Raw genomic sequence first — 25,660 nt, 5'->3', positions numbered from 1 at the left:
GGCAGGGACTGGTTGCCGCACCTCCACTCGGTGGTAGAGTGGCCCTGGGAAGTTTGCAGGTAACAAAAGTGAACACTTGATAAACACACTCCACGTGCTGAGCCAGGGACAGAGGGTGCCCACTCCTGCTCCTGGGCGCCCAGTACGTCACTGACGCTCAGGAAACCTGAGGCGGGAAAGCCGAGCCCCTTGGGGGCCTCCAGACCCTGCCTTCCGCCCCCTCACCCCCAGCCCTCCATGCGGGGGTGGGGCCTCTGTCGGGGTCCGGCCCGCTCCGCGCCGATCCCGCCGGCTCCGCCCGAGCCCCTCACCCGAAAGTTAGGCGGGGGCTCCGCCACCCCACCCACTCTGCCGGCCAGGGTCAGAGTGGGGTCGCAACCCTCCGGGGCCCCACCACCCCCGCCCCCACCCCGCCGTCTCCTTTCCCTCCCCTCCCCCCCGGGAGGGAGGAGGAGACTCCGCGGCCCTCCCTCGGCCCTCCCGGCGGCGGCCGCCGCAGTAAGCCCCGTACCCGCTCCGCCCAGCCGCGGCGGGTCGGACGTCCGGAGCCCGCGGGTCCCCGGCCGAGGTGAGCGGGGTTGGCAGTGCAGGGGCCTGAGAGCCAACGCGTCCCGGGAACTCCCTCCAGGCCGCGAACCTACTGCGGGAGGGAAGGGGTTAAGTTGGGGGCGTGCTGGAGGAGAGCGGAGCAGCAAGAGCTCCCGCGTCCGCAGCAAGCCCCAAACTCCCAACAGAACTTTCTGACTCCCTTCCCGGGTTTCCCCCTCTCCTGGGCCCCGGGCCTCAGGGGTGAAGGAGCTGCGGGAGGTCGGGGGAGGGCAGGGCGGCCTTCGGGACGCTGCGGGCCGGGGCCAGACGGGAGGGGGGCGGGGGCGGGCGGGGGCGGAATTTGGAACTCTCCCGGGGGACCCAACGTGGTCACCATGGCGAGTGCGGGATGGACGGGCGGCGTGGGCCAATCGGAGCGAGGCACCCCTGCCCCCGGCCCGCGGCGGCTGCCAATGGGGGGCCGCGAGGTGGGGTAGGCGGGACCGCGTCGCCCCGGCCGGGAGACCCTCCTCCCGCTCTCCACCGCTTGGCGGAGCGGGGCTGCTGGGGACCCGGCGACCAAGTGAGGGTTAAGGCGGCTCGCGGTTGTGGGAGGGCAGAAAGGGAATTTCTGGAAAGTGTTGGGGCAGGTGGAGCGATGGCTAAGGACGAGGAGAAGAGAGTGGGCGTTGGTGGCCTCACCGTTCCGGTGGTACGAACAGGAGTGATGTCCAGCCAGCGCCTTCCCCACCAGGGGCTTCGGTTTTTCGATCTTAAGTGTGGGTTATGTAGGACTGTTGTGGAGGTCGAATTAGTTCGTGTTGGCAGGTTCTGCCCGCTTGTTGGACAAAACTTTTCGGTGTCTCGTTAGCGCCTCTCGCCATCGTACAAGTAAGGAAACAGGTCCAGAGGGGGGCACGGACCTGCCCGTGTCACAGAGCAAAGGAGGCGGAGCTGGGACTCATGGGAAGTCCACTCTGTTCAAGAGTAGTTCAGAGGCTGGGGCTGGGGTCTGCCCAGTGAAAGTCTCTCAATCTCTCCCAGCTCGGCGTGGCTGCTTGGCCTGATGCCTGAGGACCCCATCATGTAGGTAGGTGCTCCCAGGGGCCTCTTGCCCTTCAGGTGATCATGACCAGGGAGGGCGGGCATCCAGTCCCAGCCCTCTAGCGCCCCACCAGCACTGGTCCTCTCAGTGGATGTGGGCAAGGAGCTGTACCTCTGGGCCTCGGTGGGCCCATCTGTAAAGAAAGGAGTTCTCATCAGTGATGTAGGATATCTGTGGCTTTTCTAAGATGGGATTATCTGAGTACATGCCAGGGGTTGCTTCCCCCCACCCCCCAGGCTCAGGTTCAACCTGCAGGCCCACTTGCAGCCCTCCCTCCCTCTCAGTCCTCTCCTGGAGGTGCAGTGGCTGAAGCCTGGGCAGCAGGTCGGAGGGACAGGCGCCCACAGTCTGTGGGCTGACCAGCCTTGGACCCTGCACTTATCCAATCAGGCTGTCCTCTGTGGTTTCCTGCCGGGCTCTGCTCCCTGCCCACAGCCTGGCCTGTGGCCACAAGCCAGCCCCAGAGCCCCACCTGAAAGGTTCTGGGAGGACATAGGAGGTTTTCTGAGCTGAAGGGCAGAGAACGGCCAGGTATGCCCCCCCAGGTCCCTCAGCTAGGGCCCATCCAGGCCTTAGCTTTGCTTCCTCCTCTCGTAACAATTGAGAGTCATCTGAACATGCTAAGAACCAAACAAAGTGGTCCCTGTGTGAGCCACTTAGGCATCCTCAGATAGGAGGTCTGACCTTTGACCTGGCCATGAGATGACCTCTAACTCTGACTTCTGCCACAGACAGACTCAGACACCTATCTGTCTCAAAGCCTGGTCACAAAGCGACTCCTGATCCTTAGGATGGCTCAGCTCTCCCTGGGTTTAGGGAACCCCTAACTGTGCATCTTTCATCCATCAGTCTGGGAAGCATGTATGTGCTGACAGCCAGTGAGACCAAGATGCCCTTGTGGACTTTACAGTGTGGCCATTGCTGAAGACCAGGGAGGTGCCAGTGCTTTGAGAGCATTAACATACTCTGTGTACAAGATCAGGGAAGGCTTCCCAGAGGAGGGGTAACCAAAGGTGGGTCTTGAAGGATGTGTAGGAGTTTGCTGCTAGAGAAAGAAGAGACATTCCAAACAGGTCCACAAGCAGCAGAAACCACTGGTCACTTTCTGTGAACAGGGGTGATGAGGATCTAGCCAGAGGCAAATATCAGACCAAAACATTTTAGTTTCTGTCTTATGAGTGGCCAGCTGCTGCCTGGAGCAGTGAGGATGGCTGTCGGCCTGGGGTTCAAGAACTCTGAGTCCTTCCTACTCATTCCTGCTGCCCAGCTAAGGGGATGCGAAGTCATAGTTCAGCCTTCTGCTCTCCACCCCACCCACCAACTTTGAGCAAATCCTGCCTTCAGGGCCTGTCCTTGTGGCTCTGGTTGGCACGTGTTCTGCGTGGGTCCTAGTGGCTCTGGGTGGTGTGTGTCCTGCCTGGGTCGGGAGAAGCCTGTGCTGCAAGGAAGAGAGAGGGCAGCTGGCCAGATCTGGCTGTGGAAGGTTGTAGAACTATGATTCCTGGATAAAGAGTGGGGCTGAGGGGATCAAGGTGTTTCCTGGAGGTGATGGAACTGAGCTTGAAGGATGGGTGGGGTTTCAGGGTCTGAAGGGGGCATTCCAAGTGGGGGGAACAGCCTGAGCAGAAACTCTAAGGGTTTGAGCAGGAATAGACCCGTCTGGCTGGTGGGAGGCAGGAGAGGGGACGGTGGGTGGCTGGGAAAGGCCATGTGGGCCTGTGGAGGCTGGTCCCTCCTCCACCTAACCCCTCGAGGGGTGGTGTCACCCTGCAGGAATCAGGCCACCCCATACACATATGCACACCCCAGGGGCAGAAGGCACTGAGCCTGGTGGGGATGGGGCAGGAGGGGTAGGGCAGCTGGAGCCTGTCTCTGCAACTGCAGGCAGGACCTCTGCGTTGCAGCCGACTCTTGGTGAGAGTATACATTACCAGAGCTGTGTGTGTGTGTGTGTGTGTGTGTGTGTGTGTGTGTGTCCCCAAGGCTGTGTTTTGTGGGCGGGGTGGGCTTGGGGCTGAGGAGAGGTGTTGCTAGGCAAAGTCTAGCTGCCCTTGAAAGTGTGCGCAGGGTTCCTGGTATGCTGGGGATAGGCGTCTCCAGAAAGCCAACCTTGGGACCTGCACCCCCATCCTTTCCCACACATGTGCACACACACACATCTTTCAGGGGACCTTGGGCCTGCAGGAGGGCTGTGCAGAGCCCCCCTGTCCCCATTGCTCCTCATCCTCCTCCCCTACCCCCAGAAGGGGCAGGGCCAGGCTGCTGGGAGGGGAACTGGAGTTGAGTCTAGAGCCCACCCCTGCCTTTAGCGTAGGCGCCTGGAAGCCATTAGGGGCCTGGGTGGCGCCCGCCCTGCCCCTGCGCGACAAGCTTGGGATTCCTGGAAGGAGTAGGCCACCCCCTCCCTGCCAAGCCCCATGCCAGGCCTGGCAGATCCCAGAGGCAGAGAGGATATGACAGTGGCCCCCTCCCTGCCACCCTGTCAGTTTAGGGGCCACAGGAAAGGCCCAGCACATGGGGGCCCACCCAGAGGACCCCCTCCTTACCCCCCCCACCCATTCTCTGGCCCCTGCTGGCACTCGGATTTCCTGTCTCCTTCCCCTCCCCCGCAGGCTCTCACATTGTTTTTCTTTTCCGAGAACTTCGCCATGTGGAGCTGGGCCAGGAAAACGGGAGAGGAGTGTGAATGTCCGTATGTGTGTTTGTGTGTGTATGTGAGTGTGAGCATCTGCCTGTCTGTGGGGGGAGTTTGTATCTTTGCGTGTCTCCATGTGTATCCGTCTGGGTTGGCACGTGTATGTCTTCAGGGGTGTCTGTGAGTCTGTAGGTGAGCGTCTCTCTGTGTACATGTACAGCTGTGTGTGTGAGCAGGGGACGTCTCTGAGGATGCCATGTGTCTGCCCCTGGCTTTGAATCAGTGTTTCTGTGTGTGGAATCGATTGTGTCTGCACCTGTGTCTGGGTCCAGGGGTCCAAGCCAGCCATCTCATTGCACAGGTGGGGAGACTGAGTCACAGAGAGCTCTGAGTGGGCCAGGGATCCCTTGGGGAGTCAAGGGGTACGGGGGGCTGGAACCTGGGTCCGTCTGGCTGTGTCTGGCACATAACTTTGTGCAGGTGTTATGGGTCTGAGACAGGAACATTTGTGTGTGTGGAACTACCGGTGGTGACAAGGCATCACCAGTTACTCACATGTCCCAAACTTGGACGGTTAAGATGCAGATTCCCAGCCCCTCACCTCTAAAGGGTGAGGCCCAGGAACTGCATTTTAAACAGGTGTCCAGGTGAATCCGAAGGACCGCACGATCTAGTAGCACTGGCCTCCCTCACCCCAGTTCCGTAGGCGGTGAAACCAAAGCCCAGTGTGGGGCCATGGTTTACATGAGGTGGGTGACAGAGCTGGGCCCAGAGCTGCTGCTTAGCGAAGGCAAACAGTCAACAAACAGCAAATGGCCTAGAGAAACATAGTAGGATCACTGCGCAGCTTTGAGAAACTGGGATGGTAAGAGTCATGAATTTAAACTGACGCCGGTGCATGGAGGTGAGCAGGGTCGGCGTTGCATGGAGAGACAAGAACAGGTGATGCAGCGGCAGGGGCCCTGAGGGCGTGTGTGAGGGTTAGGACCATGGTATGTAGCAAGGACAGAAGGGACAGGGTGAGCGGTGGGGACAGTGAACAGGTGGGGGGATCCGTGAGTGGTACCTCCTTTGGGGAGTGAAGAATCTGGGGATTCGGAGCCTTAGCCGGACTGGGCTTGGAATTGACTCGAGAGAGGGCTTGTCGCTGTTGGTAGTGACAGAGGTTGTGGCCACTGGCATGGTCAGGTTTGCGTTTTTTAAAACTCACTCTGGCTGCTCCTCTAGAGAATGGATTAGAGGGGGCGGCCGGGGGCAGGGAGAGTGGTGGCTGCAGCCTCCCGGGTGGAGATGATGTTGGCGGCCTTGATGCAGTGGCTGAGGAGCAAGGTGGAGAGATCCACATGGTGTATAGCAGACAGACTGGCAGGACTTGGAGCTGGGGAGGAAGCAGATTCTGGAATGTTCCCCATAGGGTGAAGGAACAAGGAAGTGCTTTTCTCCGGGAGGGGGCCTCTGGAAGGAGGATGCTGTCGTGGGAGGAGTGGAGACGGTGAGTGCATTCAGCCAAGCTGAGTCTGAGCCGTCTGAGGGACGGGACGTGCTGGTGGGGTGGGAGGTCCTGGAGGGCAGCCCAGGCTGGAGAGAGAGAGTTCGGGTTATTGAGGACAAGGGCTGGAGAGGAGAAGGGGCCAGGGCTGGATGCTACCAGCACTCAAGGGACAACCCAGGTTGCCCAGCCTGGAGGCTGATGGGGAGCAGTGGCAGAGGAGGCGGAAAACCGGGAGAGCGTCCAGGGAGAGAGTGATGCAGGACAGCAGGAGGGGCGGAAGGTACCCGGAGCTGGAGGGGGCATGCTGCACTGCAAGGCCTGAGACGCACCCAGTGCGTAGGGCAGTGGGGCTAGACACCAGCCTGGCGAGGCCTGGTGAGGGGCTATGCGGGAGATAGCAGGTGTGGGCAGGAAGCAGAGAGAGCAGGGAGGTGAAGGTGCCAGGAGAGACGTCAGCAGGGGGACGCCCCCTGGAGAAGGCATCTTCGGCAGGGGTGGGAGAAGTGGGGTTGGGGGTCCTCTTGGGGACAGAGGAGGGGGCCATGGGCTCGGGGCAGCACAGGGAGGAAGCGTCTCTTTTCACGGCAGACTCTGACATCGGCTTACCTGCCCAGAGTGAGGGGCTTAGGGGTTGGAAGCGGGTGAAGGGAGGACACAGAGGGCTGGCCAGGTGGTGTAAGGGCACTCCTCCAGGATGTGAGTCCTACCGGCTGTGCCCTGGTGGGTCACTCAGGAAAGCTAGGGATGGCGGTCAGGGCAGGGCCGTAGGGGCTGGGGCGAGAATGTGTGGGGCAGGCTCAGCTGAATGGGGAAGGAAGCATGAGAGGTCCGGAGGGGCTGCTGGTGGGCGTCAGCAGGAGGCCACAGTGGAGGGAGAGTGTAGCTGGTTGGGAACAGAGAGGGGCATGTGTCTCGCTTATTTTAAAGGGAATGTGTTGTGAGGATTGTTGCACAACTATAAATATAATGAAATTCATTGAGTAATAAAAAATAAAAAAATAAAACTAAGGGGGATGTGGCCCATAAACAGCAGAGCCCAGCTGCAGGCGTGGGGGACCCCTCACCACTCCACACCCGCTGTCTAGACAGAGCTTCCTTCCATCATACCACCAGTGCCGGCGTGTATTCACCAGACCTGCACCAGTGTTTGTGTCTGGACTCCTGGACGCTGGATCTGGATCAACTCCAGGGCTTAACCTTCCTGAGCCTCCCTTTCCTCTTTGGTAAATGTCTGTCATTTTCCTCGATTCTGTCAAAGGAATGAATAAGGTAGTTCACATCGGCATGGTACCAGCCTGTAGTTGGCCCTCCATAAATGTCACTGTCATTGTCATGGGACTATAACAGTGGCCAGGAGCCAGCCCCTGCCCTCAGCAAATTCACAGCCTGGGGTGAGGATGGGGAGCACACAGGGACACAGATAAATGGTGCAGTGGGGTTGGCAAGTGTAGTGATGGAGACGGGGCAGCGGCCCACCACCTGGCCTGAGGGGGTCTGGGAGGAGTTCCTGGAGAAGGTGATGTCTCAGATAAGTTTTAAGGTTGAGAAGAGTCAGCCCAGTGCAGGAAGAGGCAAGAAGCGGACTCCTGGCAGCAGGGCCAGCATGGAAGCTTCAGTATTCCGGGTGGAGAGTAGTTCAAGCCATGCAACGTGTGAGATGGGACCTGAAGGTCAGCGACAGCAAATCGAGGTTTCAGATCAGCTGTGGCTGCTGCAGGGCGAAGGGAGTCTGGAGGCCAGTGAGGAAGGCGCTGCAGGCTCTTGCTCACCATTCCAGCCTCACTGGGCCTTCTGGAGGCGACCGTTTTCTCTCCCAACACCTTTGCCCTTGCTGTTCCCCTTTGCCGGTTACGCCCTACCCATGGCTGCTCTTAAGGATATGGATGGATGGTCGCCACCTCCTAACAAGCGTTGTGTTCTCTCACAGGTCCGAGGAGCCATCCCCCACCCTGTGGCCAGGACAGCAGCGGGTAGCAGTGGCCATCATGCATTCTTCACACCACCCCTGAGTCCGGGAGTCCCAGCACAGGGCCCGCAAGCCCGCCCCCCACGGCAGCGCCATGAGCCACGGGCCGAGCCCACGGCTGGCTGAGTCTCCGCAGCTGTCCAAGGGCAGCCTGCTGACCATCCTGGGTAGCCCGTCGCCTGAGCGCATGGGGCCAGCCGACTCGCTGCCCCCCACGCCGCCCAGCGGCACGCCATCGCCTGGGCCGCCGCCGTCGCTGCCGCTGCCACCGGCGCCCACGCTGCTGGCGGACGGGGACTGGGAGAGCCGCGAGGAGCTGCGGCTGCGGGAGCTGGAGGAGGCGCGCGCGCGGGCGGCGCAGATGGAGAAGACCATGCGCTGGTGGTCAGACTGCACCGCTAACTGGCGCGAGAAATGGAGCAAGGTGCGCGCCGAGCGCAACCGCGCGCGCGAGGAGGTGCGCCAGCTGCGCCAGCGCCTCGACGCGCTCACCAAGGAGCTGGCGGGCGCGAGGCGCGAGCGCCAGGAGGCGCAGGGCGAGTGCGAGGCGCGGGGCCGCGAGCTGGCGCGGCTGCGGGGCGCTGGGGGACCCACGGACAGGACGCCCGAAGGTCCTGAGACCGAGCCAGAGAGGGAGCAGGAACCAGTGCGCGACGTCGGGTCTGAGAGACCCCAGGGCAGCCAGGTGCGCGGCGGGGAGCGGGCGAGCAAGGCTGCGGGGCAGGGCCTTCGCTGGGATCTCTGTTGGAGGAGTGGGGGGTGGGGAACTGACTGACTCGGACAGAAGCCTGGCTCGGAAAAGGGATTAGTAAGGGCCTGGCCGCAGTGAGGTTTCACTCCCTCCAGGGGTCAGATCCTGCGCTGCAGGCCTCCAGGTTATCTCCTTCCCAGAGACACCCCCCCCCCCCCCCCCCCCCGCCCCGCGGCAGGGCAGAGAGTTCCCGGTTCTGGTGGTGTCTCCGCTCCCACACCTGAGTGGTCCACAGCACCAGGGAGTCACCCTTTTTGACTAGGAGCAGGTCTAAGAACTTACCTGGAAAGCATTTAGTCGCAAGCAGAGCTGAATCCATTCATTTGTTCAATTTGAATTTAGGGGAAGAGGTAAACATTTGTATCAGGTGTTGATCAAAACTGAGGGTGGTGCCAGGGCAGTGGGAGCACAGGGGAGGTCCCTGATCGTGGCCTTGAGAGGCAGAGAGTGGCTGGTGAGTTTGGGAAATGGCATCCATCATTCAATGGGAATGTCCACAGAGGGCTGGGCTCTGCTTGCATATTATCTAGTTAATTCTCAGAGCAACTGCAGGAGGTGTTTGCTCCATAAAGGAGAACACTGAGGCGGTGAGCGGTTAAGTACCAATGGCTCCCAGCTGGTGACTGGAACCTCTGAGGGTTGACCCCAGGTGAACTCCATAGCCCGTGGGATAATAATCAGTATATTGGGAACACTGACAGTGTGTGCGGAGGGCAGCCTCCCCCGAACCAGCAGGCCCATCACCAGAGGGCCGTCTAGGGTCCAGGCTCAGGTTGCTCCCAGCCCCATCCCCAGTCTAGCCAGCAACTCTAGCTGAGAGTCCTGGCTGCCCCCTCCCCTCTCCTGCCCTGTAGCCTCCACCCTGTGGGCTAGAGTGGGTACTGCTGCCTTCTGGTGGCTGAAGCCCCTCTTCCCCAGGCCCACCTGCTGTTTGCAGGTGGGGTTTGTTGCTCTTCCTTGGGGCAGAGGATGAGAGCCCCTGTCCACCAACCAGCCGCAGGTACTGTTCTGCCCTCTCTTCCTTCTGCTTATGAGTCCCAGGCCAGGGAGCCCTGGGGTTGCTCTCCAGCCCATCCATGCTGTGCTGTGACCCACAGCAGGTCCCTTCCTCCTTCCCTGTCTCATTTGTGAATTGGGACTGTGGACCAGGCGGCATCAGAGGCCCCACCCAGACTGTCTGAGATACAGGAGTAGAATCTCAGTCCTCAAAGCCACTGTCTGGGCTGGATAGGGAAATTGGGGCCAGTCAGGGAAGGGGCTGGCCCAGATGCATCTGGAAAGGCTGTAGGAAAAGCCAGCTTGGAACAGAGGCCATGGGCGTCTTGGGTCTGTGGTCAGAGGCAGGACATGGGCAGGGACGGGAAGGGGTTGCGTTAATAATCCCTCGCTTCCTGTTTGGAAGCTGGTTCTGCTCTCAGAGGCTGCCTTCCTGTGCATCTTTTACCACGTCACTATCTTGTATCAGGTGTTTGCACCAGAATCTAGTCCTTATCTGTTGTGGGTACCTTTGCTGCTACAGTTATTCACACTAGTGCCCCCTCCCCAACATTTGCATACTTCCAGCAGCAGGGCCCTTACCACCTATTCTGGGAAATCTTCAAGGACTTAGGGAACCTCAGTGGCCAACTCTGCAGTTTCAGGAGGTGAGGGCGGAGGCACAGAAGACGGTGTGTCCCTCCCTCTGCAGGGATGGAGAGCCAGGCAGCAGAAGAGCAAAGTGGGATCCAGAAGGATTGTGTGACTTGCCCGAGGTTACCCACCGAGCTGAAGCCCCTGGGCCTGGGAGAGGTCATGATCAAGACCAAGCGGGTGAGGGCTCAGCGTCCACTGGTCCAGCCTCCGCCTTGGTCCCCACAGGAGCTGGAGCTGGTGGAGAGCCTGCTGAAGAGCAGACCAGAGGAGCCCGAGGGCTGCTGGGAGGCACGCAGCGTCGGGGCGGGGGCCCCGCGGAGCAGCTCAGGCCGCCAGGAGCGCAGCCGGCTGCCCTGGGAGGATGCCGCCACCCTCGAAGAGGACACCTCCAAGTTGACAGCCCTGCGGCTACGGCTGGATGAGTCCCAGAAGGTGCTGCTCAAGGAGCGAGAGTGAGTCCCGGGAGGCAGGCTGGGGCTGAGGGGGTGGGCCAGGCTGTTTCGAATCTGTTAGAGGAAGAGGGAAGCAGCAAAGGAGACGGGAGAAGGGAGTCAGTTAGGGGGCAGAGAAACCAGGAGAGACTTTCCTGAAGGAGGGAGTGATCAGCTGGTCCAGCAGGAAGAGGGCTGAGGACTGACCAGTGGATTTAGAACACGGAGGTCACCGGTGAGCTTGAGCGGGCACAAGCCTGATTGTGATGAGTATCTTATAATACCCTTTCTTCCATCAAGAAATTATATGCAGTGATGCTACAGCTTAACTACACACGTAACTGTAAAAAGCAGCATAACACCCTTTGAAAGCAGAAGCAGAGATCAGGGCGATGCCAGGGAACATCAAAGACGGCCAGCAAAGCAGAAGCCAGCGGGGAGCAGGGCGCAGATGCCCTCTTACAGCCCCCCTCACGTGGAACCAGCCCTGCCCACACCTAGGTCTTGGACTTGGAGCCTCCAGAGCTGTGAGACTATAACTTTCTGCTTAAGCAAAACAAACCAAGAAACCAGCCTGTTGTCCTAACGGAAATGTAAAGAAATACTAGACTCTCAGAGAGGGAGACCCATGCAGTGTTGAGCACTGTGCGCCGGGGGCCGGACACCGTGCTTGTTACCCTGGCGCCTCATTCACGTCCAGGACAGAGTGCAGGGTGGAGGTCATGAGAGCACCTGGCCGTGACTCCCCGCCTGGGATGATGACAGGAGGGCCCCCGTCCTGCAGAGAGTCTCTAGACAGTGTTTTCTAGCTTTTCCAGCTGCAAAGCTGTGTATTCAAACCAAGCCTACATAACACAGATGGGAGGGAATGGGGGTCTCAGTGGCAGGTGAGCCCAGGGCCCAGAGAGAGGAAAGCTCTTGCTGGCCCTGGAGGCCTGGTCGCTCCCCCACTGGGAGCTGGGCACCTGCAGTTGTGTGGGGTGTGGCGCTCCAGGAGAAAGGCAAAACCAGGGTGCCGGCCACAGTGTGGGGTGCCGGGCCTTGAATGCCAAGGTGAAGATTTTGGATGTGGGCTTGACAGGTGCAAACTGCACGGGGGGCACTCGGCAGAGGGCCCCCTCGGTGGGCTCACCCCCATGTCTCCCTTCCCTAGGGATAAAATGGCCCTGAGCAGGAACATTGAGAAGCTGGAGGGGGAGCTCAGCCAGTGGAAGATCAAGTATGAAGAGCTGAGCAAGACCAAGCAGGAGATGCTCAAGCAAGTGAGTCTTGGAGACCTGGGGGGGAGGGCTTCCTGGAGGAAGCAGCACTGCTCTGTTGTTGTGGGGGTTTTTTGTGTCTTTGGCTTTTGTAGGGCTGCACCTACAGCATATGGAAGTTCCCTGGCTAAGGGTTTGAATCAGAGCTACAGCTGCCAGCCTATGCCGCAGCCACAGCAACCCCAGATCATTAATCCACTGAGCCGGAGATCGAACCTGCATCCTCATGGATACTTGTCAGGTTCTTTACCGCTGAGCCATAACGGGAACTCCTCTTCTTTTCTTTCTTTTTATTTTTTTAGCACTGCGTTGTTGAATTTCAGTAGTGGGAATGGGAGAAAGAAGGGAATTCATTCATTCACACCAGCCATGTGCCAGGTTGTGTTCTGCGTGCTGGGGCAGGCAGTGTCCTTACCTTCAGGAGCTCACCTTGAGGGGGCGTGGGAAAGGGGAGACCAACAGAACCAGAGAGATAAATTCAGAAGCCATGAAAGTCAAAACAGTCGGAGAGGTGAGGCGGTAGGTCTTCAAAAGGCCTCTCCGTGAGGGTGACATTTGAGGAAAAAGTGATTAGAAGAAGCCACCCTTCGGAAGAGATGGGGGCCGAGGGTCTGGCTGAAGGCACAGCAAATGTGACGGCCCTGTGGCCAGAACAAGCCTAGCATGTTCAGGAAATAGAGGCCAGTGGCTGGAGGGCTGTAAGTGAGAGGTGATACTGTAAAGGGGAGTTAAATCCCACAGGCTTCTTAGACCAAGACAGAGGGGGGTTGTCTCGAGGTAACGTTCGTTGGGCGCATGGTGGGTGCAAGATCTTGCTGAAGCCTCATGGCAGTCAAGGCAGCTGGGTCTTGATGTCCCCACCCTGCCAATGAGGGAACTGAGGCTCCAGCAGGCAGGGGTCAGGCTGGGCCTCCTTCAGGGCTTCCTATGCCAGCTCTGATGGCCACCAGGGGGCGCAGCCACCCAGGGAAAGCTGGGCTGGATCCCTGCTTTTCCAGAAGGCGGGAGGATCAGACCTCAGATCCTCAAACTGCCCTGGAAAACTGGTCTTAAAGTAGAATGAACATCTTAAGGAATCTCCTGAAATAGAGCTTCCCAGACCCCACCCTCACCCTCCTGAGTCAGCATCCTTGGGGTTGGGTCCAAGAGTCTGTCTTTTTAATCTTTTCTTGAAGTGTGATCACTTGAAGAAAAGTGAGTGAAACACAACTATCTGGTTTTTCAGATACGTAATTATAATTTTAAAGATTCTCTTTTGCTCGTAGCTTCTTTCCCTCTGCGTTACATATTTAAGGCTCTCCTGTGCCATTGCAAAGAGCATTTGTTCACCAGTTTTCCCCGCTGTACAACAGGGAATCTGCACTTTTTTAAAAGCACCCCAGGAGTTCCCATCATAGCTCAGTGGTTAACAAACCCAACCAGTGTCATGAAGACGTGGGTTCAATCCCTGGCCTCGCTCAGCGGGTTAAGGATCTGGCGTTGCCATGAGCTGTGGTGTAGATCGCAGACACAGCTTGGATCCTGCGTTGCTGTGGCTGTGGTGTAGGCCGGCGGCTGCAGCTCTGATTGGACTCCTAGCCTGGGAACCTCCATATGCCACAGATGCAGCCCTAAAAAGACGAAAGATAAATAAATACACAAAAATGCCCCAAGCGATTCTGGTGAGACCAGCCCCACACCCACGGGCAGACCTGCCTTCAGATCCACTGGATGCTTTCAGCCAGTGTCACTGAGGGCTGCCCTGTGGCCGGGGCCATACCGGGGTACAAAGGTGGGTAGACAGACACGCTCTCTGTCCTCCCGAGCTCACATTCTGGGGGGACGGAGAATATCCCCCTTAGACAGGAAAGACAGGAGCCTCCTGGGGGGCGGCACTTAAGCCAAGACCTGAAAATGAGAGAAGGCAAGATACCTGGGAGAGGGTACCAGGCAGAGGGAGATGCCTGGGAGAAGCCTGCAGTGGACAGGAATGCAGGAATTTGGGGACTAGAGAGGCGGCCACAGTGACCGGAGCACAGAGCTCAGGGGAGCGAGCCGGGAGGTGAGAGGGGATGGGAGGGAGGTGGGCAGGGCTTCAGCGACACAGGGCTTCTAGGGGCCGTAGGGACGGGTCTGTCTTCATCCTGAGGACCCGAGCGATGGGAGTATGATTGGGTTCATCTTCTTTAAAAGCTCACCCCGGGCTACTGTTGTGGAAAATGGGTTGACGGGGGCGCCTGAGGTTGGACCCTGGACGCTAGCTGGTGATGAGGTGGGAGGGGAGAGACGTGGGAAGAGGCAGACGCGGCTGGACTCAGGGCCTGTTCTGGATACCCGGTGGCCTATTCGGGCACCAGCGCAGGCTCCTTCCCTGCACCAGCGCCCATCCCCCAGAGCCGGTGGACCTCCCGGTAACCGGCCGTGCTGTGTTGCGCAGCTCAGCATCCTGAAGGAGGCCCACCAGGATGAGCTGGGCCGCATGTCCGAAGACCTGGAGGATGAGCTGGGAGCGCGCTCCAGCATGGACAGGAAGATGGCTGAGCTGAGGGGCGAGGTGAGGCCCCCAGCAGAGCCTTAGGGGACCAGGGGCCCTCCCTGCATCCGTCAGTCAGTCAGTCATAAGAGGGCAGGGACCAGGCCTGTGCACGGGGGCGGGGGGGGGGGTCCAGCCCTACCCCGAGAGTGCTCCAGTCTGTGGGGGGCGGGCCTCCCTCCCACCCAGAGACAGCGCGCCCTTCCATCCTGCCCACTCTGAAGTAAGCCCAGGTTAATTACTGCCACTGCCGCTGGACCTGCTTCCTGGAGCCAAATGCGGCGATGGGAGGAGGGGGCACATCCCACTCAGGCCCTTCCGTGCCCCTTCCCCCATCCTGCCCTTTGCAGATGGAGCGGCTGCAGGCAGAGAACGCAGCCGAGTGGGGTCGCCGTGAGCGGCTGGAGACGGAGAAGCTGGGCCTGGAGCGGGAGAACAAGAAGCTGCGGGCGCAGCTCGGGGACCTGGAGGAGGCGCTGGCCCGGCGACGGCGGCAGACAGCCAGTGCCCTGGACTGCGACCTGAGGGCCAGCCAGGCCGCGCTCTTCGAGAAGAACAAGGTGGGGCCGTGGGGGGTGCGGCCAGGGAGGGAAGAGCACCTCCTGTGTGTCTGGCTCCAGCCTGAGGGAGGCCAGGGATCCGTGAAGTAACTGCTGAGGACAGCTAACAACAGCGGTGGTGACTGGCCCAGCAGCTCCTCCGCCTAGGCACCTGCCAGGGGCCCAGCAGTGTGATCATCACAGTAGCTGCATTTATTGGGCACCATGTGGCCAGGGCCCTGTGCCATTGCTTTTTGTCCATTATATCATTTAATCCTCTCAGCAGCCCCCCTCCTCCCCGCTTGGTTTTTTTTGGCCACGTCCACGGTGTGTGGAAGGGATCAAACCCATACCCTAGCAGCAGCCAGAGCCACTGTGGTGACAGTGCCAGATCCCGAACCCACTGCACCACGAGAAAACTCCTTCGCAGCCCTTCTGTTGACCCACCAGATGTTTATTGAGCACCAGCTGTGCGTAGGCCTTGCTTCAGTGCTAGGGACACAGCAATGGATAGACAGGGCAGATGTGGCCTCGTCTCATGGAGCCAGTGGCCCAGGAGGACACAGACACTGGTCTCTCCATCACACATTCATGCCCATCAGGCAGCTCCGGGGCTGCTCAGGAAGAGGGCATAGGGGATACCAGGGGACCAGGCTCAGGCCCAGGGCCCAAGCAAGGCTTCCCTGAGGCAGTGACCTTTGAGCCCAGGTCTCAAGGGAACACAGACCTTGACTGGGGGGGTGAAATGATTCCAGGAGAGAATTTGGAAATAATGTGAATACATGTTGCATGGTGACAGTGACATGGAGCTTTGGAGGAACAGGGGAGGCCAGTAAGGCTGGAGGGAGTGGGTAAGAGGAACGTGGCAGGTGAGGCAGCAGCTCAAGGCTACCTTTATGGAGTAAGAGGGGGTGGGCAGGTTGCGGTTCTGAGCGCTCCCCTGCTGCTGTGTGGAAGGCGGATAGGACGGCCGGCCCGTGGGGAGTCCGGCACTGTTTCCTGGGACAGCAGGAGATATGGAGGCCAGGACTGGCTGAGGCCGGTGGAGACGGAACAAAGAGGCTGGATTTGAGACCACTGGGTAGTGCCTACTCCCATTTCCTAGATGTGAAAACTTAGAGAAGCCCAGAGCTAAAGGGCAACAGCCCCCTTCCCTACTGCGCATGCACAGACCCAGAGCTGTCATGCTATTTACACACCGGAGTCCTGACTTCATCCCGCCCCAGAAAACCTGACTCAGCTCTCGTCATCCCCATGTCATCTCCAGGAGGCACCGTGAAGTTCCATGTCGGGAATGGAGCCTCTGATTCCACCCGCCTCTCCCCACATTGCTCCCTAAGCCTTCTCACCTCACTAGATGGCACCTCTGACGTCCAGCTGCTCAGCCAGCTCTAGTGCTGGTATTTCAGATGGTGGGGGCATAGATTCTGGGGAGGTGGCGTGATGCCCTCTGACATGGACTCCGCCCCCACCCCCCCACCTCGCTCCCCTGCAGGAGCTGGCAGACCTGAAACATGTGCACAGCAAGCTGAAGAAGCAGTTCCAGGAGAAGGTGGCGGAGCTGGCACATGCCAACCGGCGGGTGGAGCAGCACGAGGCAGAGGTGAAGAAGCTGCGGCTGCGGGTGGAGGAGCTCAAGAAAGAGCTGGCCCAGGCTGAGGATGAGGTGAGCACCTGCTGGGGCTCCAGGCAGCCTGCAGGCCTCAGCTCAGGTAGATAGGATGGGGCTGCAGGGCCCTCCCATGCTGCTCCGTGCTGGGTCCCCAGCACTTGGCACTCAGGGTAGAGCAGGTGGATGGGTGACAAATGGTGTGCGGCTAGGGAGATAGGAAGAAAAATGGACAGACAAGGTGGATGAATAGATTAGGATGGATGGGTGGGTGGATGCAGAAGTGGTTCAATAGAAGAACAGAAGGGTAACTCCATGGATGGATGAATATGTGGATGAGGAAATACGTGAACAAATGGATGGGAGACGGAGAGAGGAGAGATGGATGAGATGTAACAACAGATGTCTGATGATTGATTGGGTGGATGTACGGGTGAGTGGATGAACTGTAAGTGGGTGGGTGGGTGGATGGGCTGGTAGATAGCTGGGTGTATGGATGAGCAGGTGATTGGATGGATGGATGGGTGGATAAGTGGTTAGGTGGGTGGATCAATGGATGGGTATGTGGGTGGGCAGGTAAGATATATGGGCGGACGGATGGGTAGGTAATTGGATGGATAGATGGGTGGATGGATGATGGGGGGATATATGGAAAGATGGATGACCGAGTGGACAGTAGACAGATGGACAACTGACTGGGTCAGTGGGTGGAAGAATGAATGGAGGGAAAATACAGAAGGATGGATAGAAGGGAAGATAGTATGGAAGAGTGCAAGGACCATGGGTAGGGTGAATGGGTGGCTGAATAGGTTAATGACTGGTGAGTAGTTGGGTAGGTCCATGGGCAGATGGCATTCCCATGGATGAGTGATCAAATGGACAGATTCATAGGGATAGGTTGGGAGATGGATGAATCAGTAACTTGGGCCATTGGCGGATGGGTAGATTTGGGAGGGAGGGGCAACAGGGAAGAAGGAGAGCAAAAGGGATATTTACCTGGGCCTTGATCCCGGCCTCAAAGGAGAGACAGGAATTGCTCTTGGGGAAGGACATTCCCACAAAGGAGGGGCAGGAGTGGCTGGTAGGTTGGGCCGGCCCAACCCAAGATGACCCCCATGCTCTTGGCCCTGCTCTCCCCCCAGTTGGATGAGGCCCACAACCAGGCACGGAAGCTGCAGCGGTCGCTGGACGAGCAGACGGAGCAGAGTGAGAACCTGCAGGTGCAGCTGGAGCATGTGCAGTCCAGGTGGGCCCCAGCTGCAGCCCTGCGGAAGAAGCCTCCCAGCCCGGCCGCAGAAACAGGGCAGAGACGCTTCCAGCCCAGGGAAGCCTCTAGGTCAGGGTTGGTGCTCCAAGCTGGGCCTAGAGGGGAAGACAGAGAAGGAAGCGATCTGGACGCCCTGGGGCCAGAATCCTGTCCTCTCCAGGCAGGAAGAGCCAGACCAGGAAACCAGGGAAGGGAGGGCAGGAAGTTAGACCATCAGGGAGGCCTGCAATTGTCTCCTGCGGCCCAAGAGGTCAGGCGCAGCGTAGGGCAGCAGACGGGGCCTCTGGGTCTGGGGAATCTCTGATAAGAAGAACAAGCAGACCCCAGGCCAGCTGGGATCTGAGGGATTGGAGGGCAGGGAACCAGGGAGGAGCCCCAGCGCTGACGGCGGCCCGACCCCCTAGCTGTAGGCAGGACCTTATCAGCCTCAGTGACAGAGGCCCAAGGGATATCAGACAACATCCAAGGCCCCATGTCACAATCCCTACCTGCAAGGACTGACTCTTCCTGGGCCAGGCCCAGGACAGGCCCTTACTTATTTCCTGGAACTGACAGCCTGGGCTCTGCAGCCAGTCCTGCCTGGGTGGTGGGAATTCTGGCTCTTCACTCAGGAGCTGTGTCACTTGGGGCCACCTAACGTCTTTTTTTGTTTGTTTTTTGGCCGCACCCACGGCATGTGGAAATTCCCAGGGATCAAACCTGAGCCACAGCAGTGACAATGCCAAATCCTTAACTGCTAGGCCACCAGGGAACTCCCACGTAACTTCTCTTTGTCAGTTTCCTCATCTGTAAAATGGGGATGATAATAGTTTTTCTTACCTTGTGGGAATGCAATGAGCTGATCTATGCTTATGAAAGTAGCTGGCACATAATAAATACTTAACAGTAGTGGGGCTTTGATATTCGGTCAGACAACATTGTGCTACAGGAATCATGCTCCTCTGAGAGAAGGGAGGGAAAGATATTTTTTCCCCAAGGGGGCTGGCACTGAGACACAGGACGGTAAGTCCTTCCGCGGCCACACAGCTGGTGGGGGCCAGACCAGACGGCCCCCTGGCCCTCTGCCTCATCCTACGCATGCTGAGTGTCTGGCTGAGAGGTGGGACTGTGGAGCCAGAGCTGACAGCCATGTGGCCTAGCTCAGTTTCCCCAGCTGCCTGGGATGCTGCCTTTAAAGTGCTGTGCAGGGCCCCAGGCCTGAGTCCAAGTTGGGCTTGGGGGGGCAGGGGGTTCCTGGCCGGTGCTGCCCACACCCGCCCCCCTCCGCCGCCCCAGCACACACCCCTCAGAAGGCCGCCTGGCCTCAGGGCTTTCCCGCACTCTTGGCCGCATTCTTTGGGGGCCATCAAGTCCCAACATGGGCGGGCCGGTGCTGCCCAGCCTCTCAAGTGCTTCCATGGCGAGGGCGGGGCTGCCTAGGGCCGCTGCTTCATTTCACTCCCCAACTTTTTGAGCTTTAATGTTCGGGACAGCTCTCTAAATCACCCCGCGGTAATGGAGTCCCCGCCCGCGCCCCCCCTGCTGTGTTAATAATTCATGCCTTCCAGTAAGATGCAGCCTGGGCAGCTACTCTGCTGGGCTGGGGGGGTGGAGGGGAGCCAGGGGCTGGGGGTGCATTTCCTGCACCAGCTCTTCTTAGAGGCCAAGTTTGCTTCCTAAATTTTAGCTTTGGGAATTGTAATGGGTGGGGGCAGGACGAGGGTGGAGCCCTTTCTTACTGACATTAAGGATGTAGGAGATTCAGAAGCCCGGCCCCCAAAGTCTCTCTCTCCCTATGGGCTTTAGAGCCTGGCTTGGGTTTGGATCCCAGCCCCGAGACCTGCAGCCAGCTGCTTCACCTCTCCAAGTCCCTGGCCCACTCCAGAGGCAGCCGTTTCAGCTTAGGACCCAGCCCGACTCCCTGCTGTCTGTGGGACTTGGGGCAAATGACTGCGCTGTTCCATGCCTCAGTTTCCTTGTCTCTTAAGTGGAGGTGACAGCAGCAGCCGCCTCACTTCAGAGGCGTCTGGGAGGGTGAAGGGAGATGAGGTAGTGTTTGCGAAAGACCCTGTCTGGTGCCTGGCAGCGGGAAGCACTCAGGAAGGCTTAGCTGCTGTCGGCACCAGCCGATCCTGCTCATCCCTGACCCGCCCGCCCGTTGCCCCACCGCGCAGGCTCCGCAGGCAGCAGCAGAGTGCCCCTCTCTTTGGGAAGATCCGCAGTGCTCGCTTTGGTGCCGAGGAGGCGGGGGACGGAGCCAGCGACCTGGACGAGGATGAAGACCTGCAGATCCAGGTGGCCTAGACTCCCAGGGCTGGGCAGGACTGGCCCAGTGCCCAGGCCCCCCAGTGCCCAGGCGGACCGGCCACTGGAACTGATGCAGCTGCCTGTGCTCACTCTGGGAGCAGAGCCCGGTCTGCCATGGACGCCTCCCTTCTCCCCCACAGTGGGCCTCCATGACCCCACCTGACCTGCAGCCCGTGGAAGGGAAGCCATGGCCGTGTTTTATATATAATATATATACGTGCTGACGGTCCCTGGACCCATTTGGTTTTATAAACACAGAATCGCTCTCAGCCCAGTCTAGGCGCCCCACTCACCCAGGACCTTCATGTCAGAGGAGAGCTGCTGGGGCCTCTGGCCAGGCTGCCTCTCTGGGCCTTGGGGGTCGGGCTGGGGCTGGGGCTGTTCATAGCACAATGTGAGAAACCCAGTCTTTTGTAATAAATGGAGTTCGGGTTCTCGGGGCAGAGTCCTAAGCGTGTGGCAGATGTGGGTGCCTGATGTGGGTGACAGACAGGACTGGCCGGCGCCTGTCACCGAACCTGAGCTCAGGAGTATTGACATGAAGTCCCTTGCGTGAACGCACACCTGAAGGGCCGCGTGGCCTGGAATCCAGCCCCTGTGAGGGGCAGGAGAAGGGACGGTGCGCGTCTAATCTGGAGGAGACTTCAGCTTGGGCACCAGATAGATTCACATCTCTTCTCTCTCTTACTGGCTGTGCAACCTTGGGGAGGTGACTTGCCCTCTCTGAGCCTTGATTTTGCCATCTGTAAATTGGACATCTCATAGAGCCGTGCTAAGAATTAGAGGAGTTCCTTGGGAGCTCAGTAAAGGTTAGTTATTATGAAGTATTCCAAGGTATGCTCTGGAGAGGAGGGATTTGCCCCTGGCTTCTGCTGTGAGGGATGAAGATCAAGCAGCTGACTGGTGGGAGTTTGCCCAGAGGTAGGTAACAACACAGCAAATAATAAATCCTGTTGTCATTCCCGTAGCTCTGCTCTACGTAGTGAAATCATAGGTAATTTTGATTTTAGTTTTGTTTTTGGCTGGGCGCACAGCATATGGAAGTTCCTGGGCCAGGGATTGAACCTACACCACAGCAGCAACCCAAGCTACTTCAATAACAATACCAGATCCTTAATCCACTGCACTACAAGGGAGCCCCTTAATTTTTTGTTTGTTTTTAGGGCTGCACCCAAGGCATATGGAAGTTCCCAGACTAGGGGTGGAATTGGAGCCATAGCTGCTGGTCTATATCACAGCTCACAGCAATGCTGGATCCTTAACCCACTGAGCAGGACCAGGGATCAAACCTGCATCCTCATGGATACTCTCGGGTTCGTAACCTGCTGAGCCACAATGGGAACTCCCTTGTTTTTATTTTTGGTAATGTCTGAACCTTCTATAACCTGCTGGTTTATATTAAATCTAGTGGCAAAAGTTATTACAAACACAGTAGCCTACATTTTTGAATCCTCACAAGTTGAAGTGGCATTCGAGACACCTGCCCTCGATGAGTTTCCGTGGGCATCAGGGCTGCTTTCAGTGCACGAGGGGCACTGTCACAACTGCTCTGGTCCTTGGGCCATGGTGAGTTCCCTGTGTTCACAGCACAGCAAGCCAGGCTTGGAGCAGGGGCCTGGCACCAACGAAGAGTTAAATTCGGTGGAGAAAGAGGCTCCCCGCTGGGGGTGGCAGCTGCACTGCAGGACTTCTCCCTTTGCAGCCCATTCTGAGGGACCCCTGGGGCCATGGTGCTGGGACCCAAGGGTGCCACAAGCTCGGGGGCTGAGGTGCAGGGGGCGGCAAGCCCAGGAGCCAGCGGGGTTAATAAATACAACGCCGGCTGATCGTGTCCCCTGCTGCTAAGCCTAAATTAACCATGCTGGTGAGGTGGGGTTTGCTGTGGCAAGCCCCAGGCCCCCTCCTGGGCTCTGAGGAGGGGAAGAGGGGGTGGGGGAGACCCAGCCCCCAGGACCCACCACCCCCAGGCCTTCCCCCCCAGCGGGGGCCAGCGGAAAAGGTGCTGCAGGAAGAGGACGGTTTCCTTTGGGGGTGGGTGGGGGGTCTTTCTGTTTTCTCTCCCAAACAGGAAGCGGGCCCCAGAAGAGGCTGAAGTGCTGCCCTTTGACCCTTGGGAGCCGGGAGCCAGGCACTCACTGACAGCAGCCCCCAGAGCCGCCCCCAGGCCTCCGGGCGGGCCTGCCACTCCCAGACACAGAGCAGACCGTCTGGGTCTGGCCCGGCGGGCTCCCCCAGACTCTGCGGCACCTCCGGTGAGATAGTGCTGAGCAGAGGGGCCCATTACAGCTCTTGTCTGGGGGCAGGGCTGCTGCTGAGAACCTCAGGGAGGAGAGAATCTGGCCTCCCACTTGGAACAGACAAAGGAAACCCAAAGTCTTGGGAGGGAAACACAGCTGCGGACCCAGAACTGGAAGGGTCTCTGGTCCTGGAACTCACACTGCCTCCTTGCACACAGCCCTTCTGTCCGCTGGTGGCGGTGGCGGCGTCTGTCAACAGAAGCATCTGCTCCAGCTCACAGGATGCCTTAAAAGCTATACTGAGAATGCATTGCTAAGGTTAATAATGGGACATTTTCTCATAAAAAATGTGGGAATCCCCTTCTTGAGAAATCAGCACTCGGACCATGCTGGGCTCACACCCCTTGTGGCCTCACCTGCTGAGCAGAGAGGCAGGTGCTCCCTGGAAGGGGACACAGGCACCCGTGGGCCACAGTCCCCACGGCTCCCTGCAGCCTTACCTGCACCGCCCTCATCTCTGTCACCGCCTGGCCCCTGGAGGCATGCGAGGGTCTCCTCTGGCCTCCTCTGGTCTTTGAACAGGTGAGGAAATTGAGCGACAGATCGGGAGGTGCTGGTCAGAGTCAGTGTGAAGCATAGCCAGGCCAGGTACATGTGTCACCTATGGGCCCAGAACTCCTGCAGGTTCCTTGTCGCCACAGGGTGACTGCTGAGAACAGGTAACGTGTATGGAGCCACACAGGGTGCTTCCCATCGTGAGTCACCTCTGCACCAAGGATGCAGAGGCTCAGAGGGAGCAAGTAACTCTCCCAAGGCCACACAGCTGGTTGGTAGTGACCCTGGGCTTCCAGGTCAGGCAGTCTGAGACCAGACTGTGACCCCCTTCCCCCACCCCTCCAAGAAAAGGCCCCATATGGGGAACCCATGCCCCCCTTTGGCCCCACCGCACTCCGCAGACCCTGAAGCTCCAGCTGTGTTGAACACCCTGCCACCCAGAACTGCCCCTCCTCCATCAAAGTCCCAGCAGCCCTTCAAAGCTTGGCCTGCTTGGTTCACTTTTAGAGTCTTAGCGGGTTGTGTGCTTCTCTGCTTCTCCCGCCCCACCAGATGCTCCCGGAGACCGGGAATCCTTCCAGCAGCCAGCACAGCGCCCTAGGCCTCCTGAGGGAAGGAAGGATGGACGAATGGATGGATGGATGAGATGTAGAAGGCTGAAGCCAGAACCACCCCCCATCCCCGACCCCCAACTCCAGACTCCAGCTTCACTGCAGTATCTGCAGGACCAGTCCCAGACGTCTTTCTGCTGGTCAGCCAAGGAGTCTCCCAGGTACTGAAAGTGGCAGCAGCCCAGAGGTAGCAGTGCCAGGGCGTCTTCTCACAAGCCTGGAGCCAGTGAGAAGCTGGAGAACCTGCTGGGCCAGCCACTGCCCCACGCAGCCCCTTCTCCCCCTCCAGCATGAGGCTGGGGGGCCTGGAGTCTGTTCTCTGAAGGCTTGGCCTTCCCTTGCTCTCCAACCAAGTTCATTTGGCCACATCCAGGCAGCCCCTAGGGATCCCCGCCTTGTATTCTATGCCCACACTCCCACACCCTAGTGTCCCCCCACACCCTAGTGCCCCCCCCATACCCTAGCCCTCCAGACAAGCTTGGCTTCCAGATCTAGCTGCTTTCTGATTGGCTGTGTGTCTTCTGGCAACCTCCTGTCCCTCTCTGGGCTTTCCTTATTTGTAAAATGGGGACACTAGCAATTGGGTTCTCTAAACACAAGATGACTTCACTGTTAGTGTTGCTTTTCTGGCTTTCCTTATGTTCTTCATCTTGTCCCAAGACCCGAGTGCCCCATCTGCCTGGGGGCCTACCAGCACCCTGGGTACCCCTGTGGGGCAGTGGGTGGAAGGGTTAGAGACAGAGGCAGCAGCCAGGAAGCAGCTGCAGTGCTCAGCCTGCTCCCCCTACCACCACCACCCAGCTCCTCTGCCTGCTAATTGCAGGGTTGCAAGATGCCAGCTGCCTCCCAGGCCCCAGGTGGCTGCCTCCCAGTGGATCGGGGGCTCCCTGGAAAGCCTCCGGGTTCTCCTCCAGCCCCACAGACGCAGCTGCGCAGGGATGGTCTCCATGGGGCTTAGCTCCCCTCTCCCTCTGAGACGAGGACTGAAAAGGGGTAAACATGAAGGTTTCTTTGGCTCCCCCTTTGCCCAGGCCTCCCCCATGTCAGAGAGGAGCAGCCTGGCTGCCCCCTGCCCCACGCAGCCACGGCTCCCCACAGTTGGACAGGTAAAGTCACATTCCACATATTGGCCCATAAGGAGCTTCAGCCTTGCCCTTCAGCACATTCCCCAGTGGCCTTGGCCTCAGGCCCCTATTGCTGTGGAATGAAGTCCAGGCAGGCCCCTCTTTCCCTCCCCTACTGGCTTCCCCGGCATCCTCTCCATACCTGTCCACCGGCTGGAGTACCAGTTACCTATTCACACGGGGTGACAGCTGCACCCTGGGGCATGCCTCGTCTGCTCACACCAGATTCCCAAGAGCTGGATCTCAAGCTCTTGGGAATCTGGACCCCATGGATCCAAAGCTCATGCCCCTGCGCCAGAGGTAGACGATGGCACGATGAGGAAACCAAGACCCAGAGAGGAAGGAACCAGCCGGTAAATGACAGGACCAGGATTCGATCCAGGCAGCTCCAAAGACCAGGCATTCTCAGCTACAGCTCTCAGCCCAGGTCTGAGCCTGGTTCAAAGCAGATGCTCCGTGAATGTTCAGGGAAGGGAGGGCAGCAAGAGTAAAGTAATGATGGTGCAAACTGCTGTCACCAAAACCCTTTTCCCTTGAGATCACTCAAGTCTCTTTCTCATCCAGCATCTGACTTGAGGCTCTAACTTGGCAGGTGGGGGTTGGGAACCTCAACCTCATCATTACCTGGACGAGTTAAACTCAGGGCCAGAGAGCAAAGTGGCTTACACAAGGGCACCCCACAACCGTGTCCTGGGAACACCCGTGCTTTTTTTTTCTTTCATTTTAGGCCTGCACCCACGGCATATGAAGTTCCAGGCTACGGGTCAAATCAGAGCTACAGCTGCCAGCCTACACCACTGCCACAGCTATGCGGGATCTGAGTGGCATCTGTGATCTATACCGCAGCTCATGGCAATGCTGGATCCTTAACCACTAAGAAAGGCCAGGGATTGAACCCGAATCCTCATGGATACTAGGTGGGTTTGTTACCACTGAGCCACAGTGGGAACTCCCCAGGGTTTGTTTTTTCTAATAGGGTTATAATCTTTCACTCCTTTGAGCTCCGTTACAGTACCTCGGCGAGGGCGTGGGGAGCAGGCGGAGATGTGAATTTGCCTACATCTCTAACTCAACACCGCCTACCTGAGCTTCAGTTTCCACATCTGTAACATGGGGTGCTG

At 58.6% G+C, this 25,660-nt stretch overlaps 2 protein-coding genes and 1 long non-coding RNA gene across 19 annotated transcripts in view; 2 read left to right on the top strand and 1 right to left on the bottom strand.

Moving 5' to 3' along the window:
- Nucleotides 1-864, bottom strand: part of ADGRG5 (adhesion G protein-coupled receptor G5) — a 32,287-nt gene extending 31,423 nt beyond the window's left edge. For all 11 annotated transcript variants that reach the window (XM_047789701.1, XM_047789704.1, XM_047789699.1 and 8 more), the window contains exon 1: nucleotides 512-864. The gene's annotated coding sequence lies outside the window, so the exon portion shown is untranslated. The remainder of the gene's footprint in view (nucleotides 1-511) is intronic.
- CCDC102A (coiled-coil domain containing 102A) lies at nucleotides 459-20,452 on the top strand. Of its 7 annotated transcripts, XM_047789693.1 has the most exons (11): nucleotides 1,029-1,111; nucleotides 5,683-5,760; nucleotides 6,846-6,983; nucleotides 7,688-8,411; nucleotides 10,335-10,561; nucleotides 11,694-11,802; nucleotides 14,216-14,332; nucleotides 14,662-14,871; nucleotides 16,346-16,516; nucleotides 17,602-17,705; nucleotides 19,880-20,452. In XM_047789693.1, the coding sequence occupies exons 4-11, from the start codon at nucleotides 7,821-7,823 to the stop codon at nucleotides 20,007-20,009; spliced, it is 1,659 nt and encodes a 552-aa protein (XP_047645649.1). In that variant the 5' UTR covers nucleotides 1,029-1,111; nucleotides 5,683-5,760; nucleotides 6,846-6,983; nucleotides 7,688-7,820; the 3' UTR covers nucleotides 20,010-20,452. The 7 variants fall into 7 exon arrangements, with proteins under 7 accessions (XP_047645647.1, XP_047645648.1, XP_047645649.1 ...); XM_047789696.1 differs by lacking the exon at nucleotides 5,683-5,760 and having other exon boundaries at nucleotides 6,874-6,983; XM_047789694.1 differs by lacking the exon at nucleotides 5,683-5,760.
- Nucleotides 20,453-21,328: 876 nt separating this feature from the next.
- LOC125134368 (uncharacterized) lies at nucleotides 21,329-24,024 on the top strand. Its single transcript, XR_007136619.1, has 2 exons — nucleotides 21,329-22,567; nucleotides 23,357-24,024. It is a non-coding gene; the product is annotated as an uncharacterized LOC125134368 (long non-coding RNA).
- The last annotated feature ends 1,636 nt before the right edge of the window (nucleotides 24,025-25,660 follow it).

This window comes from Phacochoerus africanus, chromosome 8, assembly GCF_016906955.1.
Source record: "Phacochoerus africanus isolate WHEZ1 chromosome 8, ROS_Pafr_v1, whole genome shotgun sequence".
NCBI classification, from domain to species: Eukaryota; Metazoa; Chordata; class Mammalia; order Artiodactyla; family Suidae; genus Phacochoerus; species Phacochoerus africanus.
The sequence above is the reverse complement of the archived record's forward strand: the minus strand, read 5'-3'. Positions and strand labels throughout refer to the sequence as shown.